The sequence below is a fragment of the Periplaneta americana genome, chromosome 1 (assembly GCF_040183065.1).
Source record: "Periplaneta americana isolate PAMFEO1 chromosome 1, P.americana_PAMFEO1_priV1, whole genome shotgun sequence".
Taxonomy (NCBI): Eukaryota; Metazoa; Arthropoda; class Insecta; order Blattodea; family Blattidae; genus Periplaneta; species Periplaneta americana.
Genome location: NC_091117.1, coordinates 99,895,823 through 99,912,223, shown reverse-complemented (window position 1 = coordinate 99,912,223; position 16,401 = coordinate 99,895,823). Strand labels below are relative to the sequence as shown.

The following is a 16,401-nucleotide window of genomic DNA, read 5'->3' as shown; positions in this document are numbered from 1 at the left end:
ATTTTTCACAATTCACTAAGCATTCAATCTACCATTTTGTAAGCTAAGCTGAAAAGTCATTAATGTTCAGATTTTCCTTCTTTCTTCTCTCCTACTTCACCAATGTAAGTTTCTGTTTTTCTCAGTATAGCCATAGGAAAGGCTTTGCTTTAGTCATTTTACTAGTGATGTGCCATTTCCCTTAGATCTTTTCCTTTTAATATAGTTTGTGTTATTCAGAATTTCTTTTCTATAACTAAAATGAATCTCGATAAATATTCTTCATTTGTTATTTCTATGTCATATTGTTTCATCTTCATACAGGATCCGCATTTTTCAGCTTCACATATCAAATTAAATACTTCTTTCTAAATAATTTGTAAACCATTATGTTTTAATTCCTTAGGTAACAGGACTGAGTCTGAGTCCAGGAAGGGATCAGCTGTTGGTAATTCACTCCAACAAGGGCAATGACCTTGTAGTTGCCCTCAACACTGAACCATCGCATGAGGACAGAGTGGGAGAACTGGTTGGAATCCTCTGCAACCGCTATCAGCAGTAAGTGCTTAGTAATAAAAAATTATGGTATTTTAGGTCTTGTATAATTTCAGTCTACAATGTTTTGTAGGTTCTTCTTTAATCGAAATTTGTTTATCCCTGTTATTGCATTTTAATTTCTGTGTTTTACTCAATGATGTATAGCTTTGATAATGTTGACAGTAATTTAAAGTATGCTATGGATATTAAGCTTGTGTCTATATATCGATGGCTGAGAACCAGACTGTTCTACATCCAACTTTTTATAAGAAAGAAATCTGTGTTTCATTGTGCTCCAGTTCTTGTCTGCATATATGAATCGAACAAAATTGTAAATATTCCTCTCCATAAGGTTGCTATGAAGCTATTCCAAATTGTTTCATGAAGCTTTAAAAAAAAAAAAAAACTGGAAAATGGACTTGGAACAGTCTGATTTTTAGCCATCGACATGTCATTAAAAAATTAGTGATAAACTGCTAGTATTCTGCTTCCCTAGCACTGACTAATATGAGCTGGTAGTATGAGATGGAGTAGTGCCTGATACATGTTGTGTGTAAGTTATAAGGTAATAATCTCATTTCTACTCTGTATGCAGTGGTTATAATAAGAAGACTCTTATTTGCAACTCTCTAATGCCAAAAAAAAAATGTAGACAAGAGTAGGATCCTCTGAAGATTATGTTTATTGTTCGTGATTATAAAGATGTATTAATCATTCATTGTCACGCTTTGTGGTGTAATGGTCTAAGGCAGGGGTGTCAAATGTATGGCCTGTGGGCCATAGACAGCCCATGATACAATTACAAATGGCCCTCGGCAAAATATGAAGTTTCTATTAAGTTTGACCCTAATATAATAAGTTTTTATCTAATGGATTATAGGAACGAAATAAATCACAGAATAGAATACCTCTTCCTTGGCAGGTATTATCAGTAAATAATTAGTCTAATACAGAACAACTAATTAAATGAAATCAGCTATGTTGTCTTCTGTTCTGTCATCAGAGATAGTATGTTCACTCCTAGAAAAATGAGACTCTGCAGCATGTAGGTAGTAGTTCACTCTGAATCCAGCAGCTGGAAATAGTTGACAGATGCAGAAACAGTTTCATTTGTCTTCGTGGAACGTGAGCTATGATGTCAGATCTAAGAGCTTAAATCTGTACCCATTCCATCTAACACAAAACGCTCTGCCTTTCAGCCTGCAGTTACTTACTTTAAAGGTAACATCTGACGATAATTTGCCCTCTGGGATTAAAAATGAGTCTCAGTAAAAGTGATGTAAAGACAAATGTTGACAAGGAGTGTAGAGTGTTCAATGAAGTATGGAAAATTTCGTATTTCTTTTCTAATAGTAGTAGTAATAATAATAATAATAATAATAATAATAATAATAATAATGATATGAATATATATCTTAGTTGTAAATATGTTGTTTCTGTAGTAAAATAATACAACGTGAAACGCCATTATGACACTAAACATTGTGATTATTATGGCAAATATACAAGGTGGAAGTGAAATAATGCTGCAGATTTTCAGAGTAAATAGCTCATGTTGTATGTAACAAAAAAGTGCAATATCATACTGGTGGAAAGTTAATAGTTTTCTCAGAAAAAATGTTCCTCCCAGATGTTTGACACACACTTATTCAGTAACTGTTGCGAATAGGATCATGACTTTTGTCCATATCGATAGAAAATCCAATAAAGAATAATTTATCGTCTGGCATATTTTAGTAGCGTGAACGGTTTTCGTGTAAATTTAATTTAAAAACCACTCATTTCAAGCCACTAAATGCTACAGTGTCGTAGTGAGAGAGAAAGGCTCGTGTACAGAGACATTACTAGAAGAAAGATTACTGTGTTAGCTGTGATGTTGCCAGATTGCTGAAACTTTCAACTTAATTTTCTAATTAACTGCATTTAATTACAAAACTTAATAAAGGTTTTCTGTTCCTTTAAGTATATCTTATCATCCCTTTCAATTTGTAGGGTTATTTCACTTCCAGTCTGTATTGATCAAGCTCATGTGGGCAAAGTCCGTAAATTAAAAGTGAATAGCCAAAGCAGCAGAACTTGTTTAAACAGGTAAATAAAGTCACCGAGTCTGCCATTAAAGGATGTCTTATATTATCACATAAAATAGCATGTGCATGAAAATCCTTCAGCGAGGAAAAGTTTTTAATAGTATGATTGATTGCTGCTACACAATTATTATGCCCAGAAAAAAAAGCAATCATCTTCAAACCTCAGCCTCTCAAAGAATACAGTTACCGAGCGCATCAGTGATATTTCAGGAAATTTAAAAGAACAACTAATGAAACTTTCGGCCAATTTTATTGCGTTTTCTATAGCAGGTGACGAGATTACTGACATACAAGTCGTGGCACAGTTAGCAGTGTTTATTCGAGGTGTGAAGAAAGACTTGTTGATAACTAAGAAACTTCTAAAAGTAATACTTTTGAAACAGAATATTAGAGCAAATTATATTTTCTCAGCTTTAGTAGAAGTTATGAACTCTGCAGAGCATGGTTGAAAGAAATGTATCACTATCATCACTGATGATGCTGTTGTATGGTGGGTTCAAAAATGGTGTTACGGCTAAATTTAGTGGGGTTGGAGGTGCCGGCTGAAAACTTCACAGGTATACATTATATAATAGATCAGGAAACACTGTTTGCAAAAACATTAAAAATGGATTACGTCGTGCAGATTATGATACAAATTGTCAATATTATTCTTTCTCCTGTTAGTAACCACTGTCAATTTACCACTTTTTTTTTTGGAGTTTGGTAAACAATACACAGAACTTCGTATCATTCCAAAGTTAGATGGTTAAGTCAGGGCACAGTATAAAAAAAAGATTTTATGAACTTAAAGACCGTATTGAAATATTCTTAGTTGAAATGAATATGAAAATCAAAGAGTTGTATCACAAATCACAAGTCCTGGCTAACTGATTTAGCTTCTTTTTTTTTTTTTACATCACACACATGCATCCTGATAGTGCTGTATTTTCAAAATTGTCTCATAATAATCTCTTTCTATTATATATTAACATTCTATTTATTTTAGCTTAATTCTGCTACACAGTTTGTATTTCAGTGTTTAATTGATAGTTCATAGTAATTTTGTTGTTTAATTCGTAAATAACTCTTGTATACATGTATCTAAATCAAATTGTTGAATTCTTTGTAAGTTCATACGTATGTACGTATACTTTTTGCTGGTTGAGTGGAAGAGAAAGCCTTATGGCCTTAACTCTGCCAGCTAAAATAAATTATTATTATTATTATTATTATTATTATTATTATTATTATTATTATCATCATCATCATCATCATCATCATCATCATCATCATCATCATCATCATCATCATCATCATCATCACAGCACCTCAAGTCAGTAAATTTGCTACTTCAAGGAAGGAACCAAATTTTCACACAGCTCTATGATCATATTCGAATCTTTCAAAGAAAGCTTAGACTGCGGGAAAATCACCTATTTACTTTGTTCGCTTTCCATCATTAAAGACCACCATTGAAAATTATGAGAATATGTCCCATATTAACTATTATGTAACATTTCCAACATTTGACATCTTCATTTTCTTTGTTATCTGCTCTCTGTACAGTTGATGTTGAAAGAGTTAAAGAAGAAATGTAACTTGAAGTTACTGATTTCCAATGTGATTCAGTCCTTCAAGAGGGGTTTACAAAATGTATCCTTACCTGAATTTAATTCAAAATACTTCTCTGCAACAAAGCTCTCTTCTCTGCGACAGTTTTGTAAAAAATATCTTTTTCTTCTTTTCCTGTTCACCAACACTGAACTCTCTTGACTACCAGATTAATTTATTATCATAGCCTTTTTATTGTGGCTTTTATTTAAATTAATTTTTTTTATTATATTACATTACATTTGTTGTATTCTTTCTTACGTTTTCTCTGTTAACTATTTGTACTAATTGAGTTGCTTATGGTATATTCCAGTCTTTAGATCTATATTTTACTTTTTTTCTATAGCTTATGGTATTATTTTCATTTTGTACAATGTCAATTCTTGTTATGTTATTATTTTCTGTAATATGTTAGTATTTTGTTCTTTCGTATTTTGTTCAATTTTACTGCTTGTGTACTTTGTGACCTGGTAGAGAGTAAGAGAAAGCCGTATGGCCTTAACTCTGCCAGTGTAAATAAATAAATAAATAATAATAATAATAATAATAATAATAATAATAATAATAATAATAATAATTATTATTATTATTATTATTATTATTATTATTATTATTATTATTATTCCACAATAAAAATAAATGCACACATATTTGCGAACAGTTTTTATCCCTCTTAAAGTTGAACAAGTCGAAATTAAGAAGTCGGCTTACAGATTAACATTCAAAAAGTATTATGACAGTTATAGCCAAAACATTTCACCAGATTTAGAACATCTGGTAGGCGAGAAATGATGCCAGACTTCCAGTACAAAGTATATGCAGAAGTAAACTTCTTTATTTGCATGCTCACATAGTGATGTATGGCTGTTCTTTTAATCTATTATTTTTGTACAACTTTCACTTCTGCAAGTTTCTAATAAAATATTGACATTGAAATTTTCTTGTCTCGATCAGTGGCTCGCTGTGCTCTCTTGATTAGGTTATATGGCCCACACACCTGTTTGAGTTTGACACCCCTAGTCTAAAGCATCCTGATGCTATTCCTCAATGAGCAGCGAGATGAGTTAGACATGATTGACCGCATCCTGATAACTTAGCAAAGTGCAGTAGTAACACAAGCTGTTCCATAGTGAGTAATAAGTGAGGTGAAGGTTCTGCTGAGAAGGGAGACCATCGATATTATAATAGTAAACTGGAAGATCTACAAAAGGAAAATAATCCATTAAAAAAGAAGGTTTTTGTAAGAAGAGAAAAAGAGGAACATCTAATCTTCTTTGGTGTTGAAGAGCAAGTGAATGAACAGTCTTGGGACACGTATGAAGTGATAGTGAATGTATGCTGGAAATGTTTAGGTATTGACATTGGAAATGGACAAGTGAAGGAAGTGTATAGAATGGGAAACAGGAATAATAGGCCCATTTTGGTCAGGCTGGTAAACCAAATGATTAAGAAGAAGATCATAGATGAAAAGAAATCATTGAAAGACTCTATTATTAGTATAGAGGAAGATTTTGAATACGAAGTGAGGTGTAAAAGGAAGGTGTTAGTACCATTTATGAAAGCAGCTAGGAAAAATGGACATTATGCAAAATTAATTAAGGATAAATTGAAAATTAGTGGGGAGTTATTCAATGTCGAATTTTTTTAGAAAACTTGAATGAATCGACAAATGAAGAGAATATAAATGAAAGAAAAAGAATAGAGATAAAGGAGAGAGTAAGAGGGATTGTAAATAAAAGTGCAAGGAATAGAAAAGGTAAAATTGCGGAAGGCGTGAGGGCAGTGACACAGGAAATTGCTATGTAAGGATGTCGGAAGAAATCATCAATGTCAGCAAATTCTGCTCAGGTGTTAAAGAACTCTCAGGTGATAGCAACAATGACATCATCGGAGAGAGATGATCAGCAATGATGTGAGCCAAGTCAGAAGTGCAAAGTTACAGAGAAGTGGAGAGAAGTAACCAGAGTATCAGATAGTAATAGCAGTGGAGAACTTGGAGTTGGAAGTCAGAAGGAAGGAGAGAAGAATGGTAAATCAACGAAAGAAGAGAGTAGGGAAAGAGAAAGTGAAACAAGTATGAGGAGTAGAAGGGGAAGTTCAGAAAGTATTAATCGATTTAGCAGTGTGAAATGAGGGGGCAGTAGGGGAGGAAATAATAGCAGAGTTAGTTATAAAATGTAAAAATGGATTTGAATGGATGCACTTTGCCAGTGTTTTGCTTATTTTATCACTCCTTACTGGTGTTTATGTTATCCTTCACACATAAGCTCTTATTGTGTACGTGCCAAGAGAGGGAGAATGAGGGAAAGTGAAAGTTGCGTGGTTGGTGAATCTCTGTCCCACAAGATTAGCTGCGTCAGTTCATCTGCTATAAAGGCACAGTGAGTCAGCTATGAATAAGTACAGTGTATTACGTTGTGTTTAGTTTTGCAATGGTTACATATTCAGTGCGTGAACATGTACACATTTTGAAAACATACATATGGAAAAATGAATTGTGTGACAGAACAAGGGAAAACTTTAGACATAAATTTCCTCGCTGCACAGTTTGTATAGATAAATAATAGTAAATTTAGTGAATAGTTTAATGAAACAGATTCTGTGAATGATGTGATGTGAATTAAGTATCACACAAGATGGCCAACACTTCTACTGCTACTGTATGGAGAGTAAATACCAAATGTTATTAATATAACATTGTACGTAAATTTTAATTTGGCGAAGCACCATGAGTTCACAGATGCAAGCAGCAGTAGGTGATGGAGAGAGGGAGTTTCTGCTGCTAGTCAGCCAACAGAAATACTGGGAACATTCACTGAGACTCGCTGTATAAACCAAGCTCCAATAGACTGTGAACAATAACAATATTTATACAGTGAAACCTCTCATTTACGGACATCGAAGGGACGTAACAATCTATCCGCATCTGGGAGGTGGCCTTTAATGAGAGGGAGGCTCCCCAATCTAAGAGTAAATTTATAACATAATTATGTATCCCTTCACACTTTAAATGAAATGTATTACTGTAGTTTAATTCTAAATACAGTCTACTGTACTACAGTAAATTCTTTGCAACTTTGAACTACAGTAGATAAGACCAAAAAAGGAAAATACAGTACTGTGTCATGCAATTTTTTTTAGGTCTACAGTTATGCAGTACTGTAACTTACAGTTTTCAACTTAACCTTTACGTTCAGGTGCCATGTCACTCGAAACAGTACAACTGATTGAAGTGAAGAGAATAATCCGATTAATCCTATCATGTGTTGAATACAGTTTCACGATCGCAGAAACTTTGGACCCATCAGACAGGTTAAATTTTATGACTTTGTTTATCCACCCGCTCCCAGCTAACAAGGGGTAGCCGGCTGGCCTAGTGGCAGCCTACGAGACCCTTATTGTCTTCTTTCATGTTAAAGAATTTCTGTACAGTTCTCAAAACTAAATTTTCCATTTTTGTAACTCATTAGTTCTTGAAATCCAAGTTCTGTCCGCAGTCAGGAGGTAAAGCGAGCTTTAGGACTGTGAAACAGCTGTCTGTGTCCGTGTCTGAGAGTGTCCGTAAACGAGAGTTAAATTTATCATTATTTCTGTATTATTTCAGTTGGGACATAAAAATCTGTGCATATAAGAGGAGTGTCCGTATCTTGGGGATGTCCGTAAGGAGAGATTTCACTGTATCTCTGTTCTTTATAATTGCAGGTTACGTGATGCAGAACTTAAGGTAACAGTCAGTAGCCAGTTTCAATGCATGTTGGGTAATAAAAGTAGACCACTCCATGTAGAAGTTTCACCAGAAGCGCAAATGGCCAACTTCAGACCTGGAAATGGGACAGTTATTGTGTATGCTGTACCGACGAGTTATGCTCTTGGAAATAGCGATCAAAATGGTCAACACAAAATAGGACTGAAGGCATGAGTGTGAATTTCCACATCTGCAGGAAAAACGAAGCAATCAAGTAAGAGAGTTTTGTGTTGGCACTGCTACTTAGTAAACCACAATGATCAAAATGGGCCATTATTCTTCAGTAAACTGCAGTAAGTATTGTGTATCTTCAAAATAGTAATTAAGTTCAGATTTGTAACATTGTACAATTCCTGCATTATTTAGATAAGTATTAACTTAAAATTTATTCCTACAAATAAAGTAGTCCAGCAAGGTTATGTCAGTTGCTCCAACTCTGGTTGTGTCAGTGTTTGTCTTAAAGGAAAACCAGGTTATAATATGTCATAGACATTCGAAATTATTGTAAACGATGATAAAGGCTGCCATGTATAGTTGAGTACCTGAATGTTGAGAGTAACAAGATTCAGTACTTTATAAAGTCCCTGCCCCACCTTCAGACGTGGACCTTCAAATCACTTTTTTCCAATCATGCAGTTAATTCTTTATGTATATATCGACAGCCCAGTTCAAACTCAACATTTAAAATTTTGAGAAACCTGCATTTTAAAGCTGTGAAAATTCAAAGGAACATTGAAATTACTCCATATTCTGTTAATGATGTTTTATATAATATAATACAAGTCTCAAATTAGAGTGTGTTAATTGGATTTTCCACAGCAACATGAAACTTTAAAATTCAGATTTCTCAAAACTTAAATTTTTAGTTGTTTCTCTTTTGAACTGGGGTGTCGATATATAGCGTGTGATGATATTTTGAAACATTGAGTGGTGTTTTGTGTTCACTCTGCATAAGTTGTTATGATACACTTTGAATTTCGTAATATAACTGTAATTTGTAATTAGTATTTATCTCCAAACATTGCTTCTCAACTCTGGTATTCTCCTTCGGATTATTTGTTAATGTTGCAATAGTTACAGTACATTTTGTCTTAAAACTGTCATTATGGAGTCATTCAGCTTTGCATAATAATGGTATAGAACTTCAATAAATGAAATTGTCTTATGATAAAGTGTATTCATTCTATTTACTTGTGCTATATGCATACACTCTTTAGTAGCAAAAACATGCAATAAATTTGAAATTCAGAAAATACTACAAAATAGAAACCCATGAAAAAGAATGATTATAACCATTAATGTCGGTTGAAGATGGTTAATCTGTGTTTCGATAATTTCAGCTTTAGGCCATAACTGATCATTTGAATAACTTATGTTATTTGTTACTTGAATGTACTTAGTATTGTAATCTAGAAGTCGCATAGGTTAAAGTTATCTCTGTGACGTATGAGTTGAATTTGTTAATTTGTTGTAATTATCGAAGTTTGATGCACCCTAATTATTTATTATTATTTATACACTCATATGAGCAATAACCATATTGAATGCATTTGAAAGCACTTATAACAAATATTCGTCTAATGCAGCAATGGAGAACAACCTCTCTTAGAGAGCGTAGCTTCTTCCGCTGCCTTAGTTGCTGTTGCACGTAAGTACTCATGCTGACTGTTCTGTTTACAATACGAGTTTCCCGTGCCTGGTCTAATTATATATGTAATAAGGATTTAAATTTAATTAAACTTGAAAGAAAGACTGAAGACATACCATTCTGTACAATTTTTTTAATCAGAGTTGAGAAACAAAGTTTTGATATTTTACCATAAAAAAAACACTTAAGGTTGCTTAGTAGTTGTGGTGATATGTCCATTGAGTATCAATGACGTATTTTTGAGATCACTCTTGCAGTGAACATGTTGGAAAGTCTCTTATTTTTGTAATAATTTATCTTGTTGACATTATGTACTTAAAAGTGTAAGTTTTTGTGAGTATATTGAAGAAAACTTTTTGCTGTTTATGTTACCACTTAAAAACTATATATAAATGTTATGTAGCACCTATGAACAAAATATGAAAATCATAGTTAAACTTATTTTAAAGCTCATTTTATAATTGGCAATTCCAACAAATCTCAGGGAATGCTGAAATAAACTGTTAAATGGTTTGTGTTTCCTTAAACCAGTAGCTATATAAGTTACAGAATGAAAAAATGAAGAAGTAAATGTGGGTACGTAATAAGATTCTTTTTCATGTGAATCTTCTAAAGCAATGGTGACCAATTCAGCTGCTCTTTTACGAAGCATTGTGTCTACTCACAACGTCTACTCACAACTAAAAAAGAACAATGTTGATATTGCAAGCAAATCGTGTGCAGGAATCCCATCATTGGAGTGATAAATAAGAGATGAGGAGCTCTGTGTGTTATCACTTGCACCCATATAGTCAAAACATTTTGAACATGCACCTCGATTTCGTCTTTTTCGCAGGAACACGCGAGAGAAGGAATATGAATATGTATATACAATAATATACTGACCTAAGCTTCGCGCCCATTTAGATGAGGTGAAAAAAGGCTAGGCGAAACTAAGAGAAGATTCATTTTTGGACTGTCTGCTGTGTAGAGAAAGTTCACCCGATGAAGACCTGAAAGTTTCCAAATGGTGACGAAAATGAAAATTTTGTCTCTTTGTATCCCCTACCCCCAGCACATTTGAATGAGATGACAGAAAGCGACATCACCTGGTTGCCCCCCAGACTTGTCCAGTGACGAATCTTCGCACCGTTCCAGCAGGCAGGCTTCCATTTCATTTCATGTAGGTTTCCCTGGAAGAAGAAATTCTTGTCACGTCACTTCGCCTTGCCTCATTTAAATGGGTTCCAAGCTCTATACTGATTAGCACGACGAGTAATAAACACACACTTGAGCAGTGTAAGCTTGAGTATCAAAGGGTTGCCGCATTGAGTGGGACAATCTGCTCTTGCATACTGCTCTGTGCAGCAAAGAGTGTTCCTGCACAAAGAGCATGAGTTGGTCACCAATGATCTAAAAGCTAAATTACACTACTTTATGTGAATTCTTAGGCTTCCAGAATTAGGCTCGACAGGACATTTTGGAATACCTAAAAGCCTAATTCTGATACATTACTTTAAGTTATAATTATTTTTCACCTTAGAAATGGAGATTGTCAAGCTCGTAAGTTCCCGTACATGCAAAGGTACGCATTAACATGCTGTGAATTAATCATAAAAGATGGATATCTGCTCACTTTTATAATGCTCTACTTACATTCACATTTGATGTCAATTTATTATTCTCTTCTCAAAAAAGGAAAGCTTACAATTTATTGCATACATGCTGGAAACGAGTTACCTATTCATTGATAGTCATATTATTCTGAGAAATTCATTGAACTTCTGTGATTCTTATATTTGACTGTGTACAGTAAGAACATACTCTGTATTTCCTGTTAATTTGTAATTTTATTACATAATTCAGTCATTTCTTGACTTCAGCAACTGCTTATTTTCATGGGTGAAAGGAGTTTATTACAGCTAAGAGTGATCAGATTTTATTGTTCCACCTTAAATCATTGGTTCTCAACTATGCTTTTTCATAGAATATAATATGAAAATTGTGGTTTCCTTTGTGGAAATAAATCAAACACAAAAATGTTAAGAAAACAATAGAGTATTGTATAATACTTATTAAGGAAAATAATAAATGTAATGTAAAATATGTCCTGAGTGTGGAGTAGGACTGTCTTTAATTTTATTTAGTAATGTTGATCAATATAAGAAAAATGTAAGGTTAAGAAATTTCGTTTTCATTCGTGATCATCTGCCTGTCAAGTAATAGGCTTAGTGACCTGTTACAGTCTCCCATCATCTTCGGAATGGTCAACCCACAGATCTTTTTCCTCTGGGGATGTATCACAGCATCTGTTTTAGTATCTTGGAACGTTGCATTCTATCGACGTTGTAACAATGTTTATTGAGGAAGATTATAAATGTAATGTAAAATATGCCCGGAGTATCTTTAATTTTATTGACTCTAGTTATAGTACATTGATCGATGTAAGAAAAATATAAAATTACGAAATTTCGCTTTCATTAATGAAGTGTTTCTGTTCGGCCCAGACAGATTTGGCAACTTTCTTAAGCTTCTCTTTGATAGTTAATCATTCCTGCCTCTTAGCAAGTTTCAGTCTATTGTTACTTGCATAGTATTAGCAGTAACACATTGTTTTGCAGTTTTAAAAGTCATTATTTTTGTGTGGGAGAGCGTATTGGGAATCGTAAGTTTCGAGAAAATATGTTAACTTTGAGTATTTAATTTTCAGGTATTTGTGATAGTTTAAATCAGTGGTTGTCAACTCAATCCCCTGTGACGTCATCTCAGGCAGCTCTGAAGCCTGCTGCGCTCGTGTTTCACTGCCGTGGGCACAGCGGAGGCTTGCGGTGGTAGCTGCTTTTTCGTGATAATAAATGTTTCTCATACTGATCAAATTAAATTTAAAGTAGTGTGAATGCCTAATACTGGTATTTACATGTATGAAAGCAATTGGTTGATAAGTTAGGGATGAAATGAAAGCTGAATAAAACTAAATACTATACTGCATTTTAAATTTCTACTTTTTCTTTTCATTTTGTTATTGCATGACATTAGTAAAACTATTTCCTGATCTTCTGTAATGCTAATTTTACGAGATTTTTTGGCCTCTTTATTGCGTACTGATTGCTCAATATGATCTGGGCAGTGCATGAACTGAGAAAATTCTGTACATTGTAGTCAGATGAATTAGCTAGTTCTGTGGTGGCATTTACTTATTTTCGTTAAAGAAAACAGTGTTCGTATATGTATGTGGATCCGAACATGCACAGTCTGTCGAAAGCTGCTGATGAAGCCTGAGAAATCTGACTAATGGAAAATGTGAATAAAAATCACACAGACTTTTTCCTGTTTTATACAGTACATATATCACCTTCAGTTCATTATCACACTATCAGTCTGTCATTTCTAGCTGAAGCTAAGCAGCAGCACAATCTACATCCACAGTAGATGGGTCTATGATAGAGATAGGGAAAAATAACTTAACAGTACTTTCGAAACAGTACCGAGAAAATAACAGTTCCGGAAAAAGAACTATAGGTCGGAACACTCTGTTCAAAAATAACAGTAGGAGTTTCTGACAATCTTTCTCATAGGAACTGGAGTACTGTGTAACGTACCATCCAACTATCTTTTCTGGAACACTCCAGATACTCTCTCAGAGACCATAACAGTTCCAGCCTAAATGTTCTCCTTGGGTGTACAGTAGTTCCTTCAGAATTCAGTATGTTGGAAGGAGAGCGAAATTTTTTACAGTGAATTTGCAAGGCGTGTTTCAATATTAAAATAATCATTCTGATTGGCAAATCAGCTTCAGTTACATTGTTTGCTATTAATATAGCAATAAGAATGAAAAGAAAATCAAATTGTGAGATTGTACCTATTATTATTATTATTATTATTATTATTATTATTATTATTATTATTATTATTATTATTATTATTATTATTATTTCAAAGTCACTGCTTTACTATATAAAATGAAAAAAATTACACAAATTTATATACTGCACTGTATTGTGTTATAAAATTTGTATATTGTACCATAACTGCCTTCTGAAGGATACACTAGAAGAAATGGTGAACAGGAGAAGAGTTTGGGGCAGGAGAAGATATCAGATGATAGACGACATTAAGATATTATATGGATCATATGCGGAGACTAAGAGGAAGGCAGAAAATAGAAAGACTGGAGAATGCTGGATTTGCAGTGAAATACCTGCCCTTGGGCAGAACACTATGAATGAATGACTACGGTAACAACAGTGCAAATGTAGCCCAACTAATCTCAATGTTTATTACAAATAAATTAAGAAGCTTTACTAGAGACTAATATCACGTAGGAGTAATATCCCTTATTTAACAGGAGGAATGATCAAGCCATTATGAAGTTTTATGGTTTGTATAAATTACTGTTACACCTGACTGTAATAGCTGTCATGGTTCGAATTGCATTATGGTCTAAGATTTTTGGAAACGGAACTAGTTCCAAAACAATATAAAATTTTGGTGATTATTACGTTATGTCAGATAATTGCTGTTATTTCTGAACTGTTCTTTGAAACTAGTACTTTCTTGGAAACGAAACTCTTGGAAAAGTTCCAGAAAAAGAACGATTTTTCCCAATGCTAGGCTATGAAAATCTTGAAATCTGACATCATACGTTCAACCCTTGAAACTGTGAATGAAATTCCTGACGACTGTTGAGACATAGCCTACTACTTCTATTCAACATTGTAGCTAGCTTCTACCAAGAGCTGCTACTGAACAGGAGATAGGGTTGTATAACGCCGAGCATGAGGTAATCCACGCTTGCCCTGCACGGAAGCAGAGCTGAGCGCCCATGCCTGTTTTCAGTCGAGGTGACGATCACTGGTTTAAATGAATCATTAAAACCTCTTTAAAATTCAACTCGATTAGTCATCATTCTGACTTACCATAAAGGATGAAGAATTCCATCTTATAGCTGCCTCTATCTCAGAATAGCATAGTCCATTGAAGTCTTGGTTGTCCATATCTGGAGATACTGGGAGTCACTCAGTCAAATAACTTTTTTTTTTTTTAACTCTTCCTCCCTGAAGTCTGTAGGCTATAATTTCCTATTACTCGATATGTGAAAGTAGCATTTAAATTACAATTAAAGATTGATATGACTCGCTAATTTTATTACAATATTGACTTGAGAAATTGTACTATAATTGGATGTAGTTATGCAAAAGGGAACCAACATACAAAATTGTCATTTCTTAGATAATGCTACTAGGAAGCAGGGGAAGGATCTTTATTCATTACTGGTATACAGAAAATGACACAACCCAACACCAGATATGACTGTAGAAAAAATATACTTCAAAATTTTTGTAAATTAATTTTATAACAAAAGGAAAGCTTACATGACTTAACAGCTCAGTTCCTACTACCTGTGGGTTGGATCCCTTTTGCATAACTATGTCAATTATTGTTTATGTTCACCTAAAATCTAAAATAATTTTTTGTTGGTTGACATTGTTGTGTTAACTTTCATACTAAGCACTGAAAAATTTGTCAACATGATAAGTGTTGTACTTAATGTCAAAAAATTCCTATTGAGAGCATAATTGGCAGAGATGAGATATTGAACTTTGTTTATTAAAACTTAACAAATCAATTATCTTATTCCTGTTATGGATGTGAAAGATGATCAAATATGAATAATGTTTTCCAAAGACTTCTAATTATGCATTCTTATTAATTTAATTGGTACTTATATAATAGTATTCAAATTTATTAACTATAGTAAGTACTTATTTAATTATACACAAAGAAGTTAAAATAAGATATGAAGCAAAGTTATTAAATTGTTTTAAATGAGGAACTATTGGTACCATTTTGTTAATATCTGTGTTTAATTTTAGTGAACCTTGCATATTCGCAATTTTGTATGAAACAAGCACACTTGTCTCAAAGCAAGGAGGAGTTACTCCAAATTCAACACATAGTTGCTCTAAGATGTAATTTGTACATCTGATATTATGAAACCTGCCCAATGTACGTATAAATATCAATTTTACGTAGGTATACATCTCCATCAATGTATATTTTACATAAAATCGCTGTTCATTTAACAAGTTCGTTCTTAAATATTAAATTAGCAGCAAACATATTATAGCAATTAGTTTTAAAAATTTTAACAGTGTATTTAGTCAATTTAATTCGTGTAGAAATGCAATAATAGTATTTCTGTTAATGTGAGATACAAGTAATTGAGAGAATCAAACGACTTATAGTTATAATTAGATTGAAAGAAATGACCATGCAGTACTCTTTCCAGTCTATAATTTCTATGCATTCTTGCTCTGAAATTTGTAGTGTTTGTAACATTGTAAGTAGAAGTAAGACCATTCTATGGTTCAGTTTGTGTATACTGTGTTGTAATGTTTGTTAATTACATGTGCCATTACGTTAAAGGATTATTATAATTTTCAAGTGCACAGAAATTTTCATAGAATAGTCACATAAAATGGGAGGCCTAATGTTGTATTAATCACACTGTGATTAACTGTAAGCAGTTAAATCTGCTGTTTGCCATGTCACACTAGTAATATTAATTGTCTGTTTCATACTTGATAGTTAGTGGCAATTAATAATTTTTATTGTCTTTTCATGAATTAATCATGAAATTTTAAAGGCTCAATCATCAGATTTACGCTGAAATTGTGTTGACTGGAAGAATTCACAGTAATTGATTATCATATTCATATACTTCACAAAACATGTAAATTGAATCCTATAGATTCAAAATCCCCTACAGCCACTTTCACAAATTAAAGGATTTTTGATAGTAATTGATGGCAAATAGAGGAAATTTTCAACCT

General features: G+C 33.3%; 1 protein-coding gene across 2 annotated transcripts in view; it reads left to right on the top strand.

Annotated features, from left to right (window-relative positions):
- The window catches only part of Myo31DF (Unconventional myosin ID), a 125,265-nt gene extending 115,008 nt beyond the window's left edge, over nt 1-10,257 (top strand). For both annotated transcript variants that reach the window (XM_069824855.1, XM_069824846.1), the window contains 2 exons: nt 386-537; nt 7,899-10,257. In XM_069824855.1, coding sequence (XP_069680956.1) covers nt 386-537; nt 7,899-8,115 — 369 coding nt within the window. In that variant the 3' untranslated portion in view covers nt 8,116-10,257. The remainder of the gene's footprint in view (nt 1-385; nt 538-7,898) is intronic.
- The last annotated feature ends 6,144 nt before the right edge of the window (nt 10,258-16,401 follow it).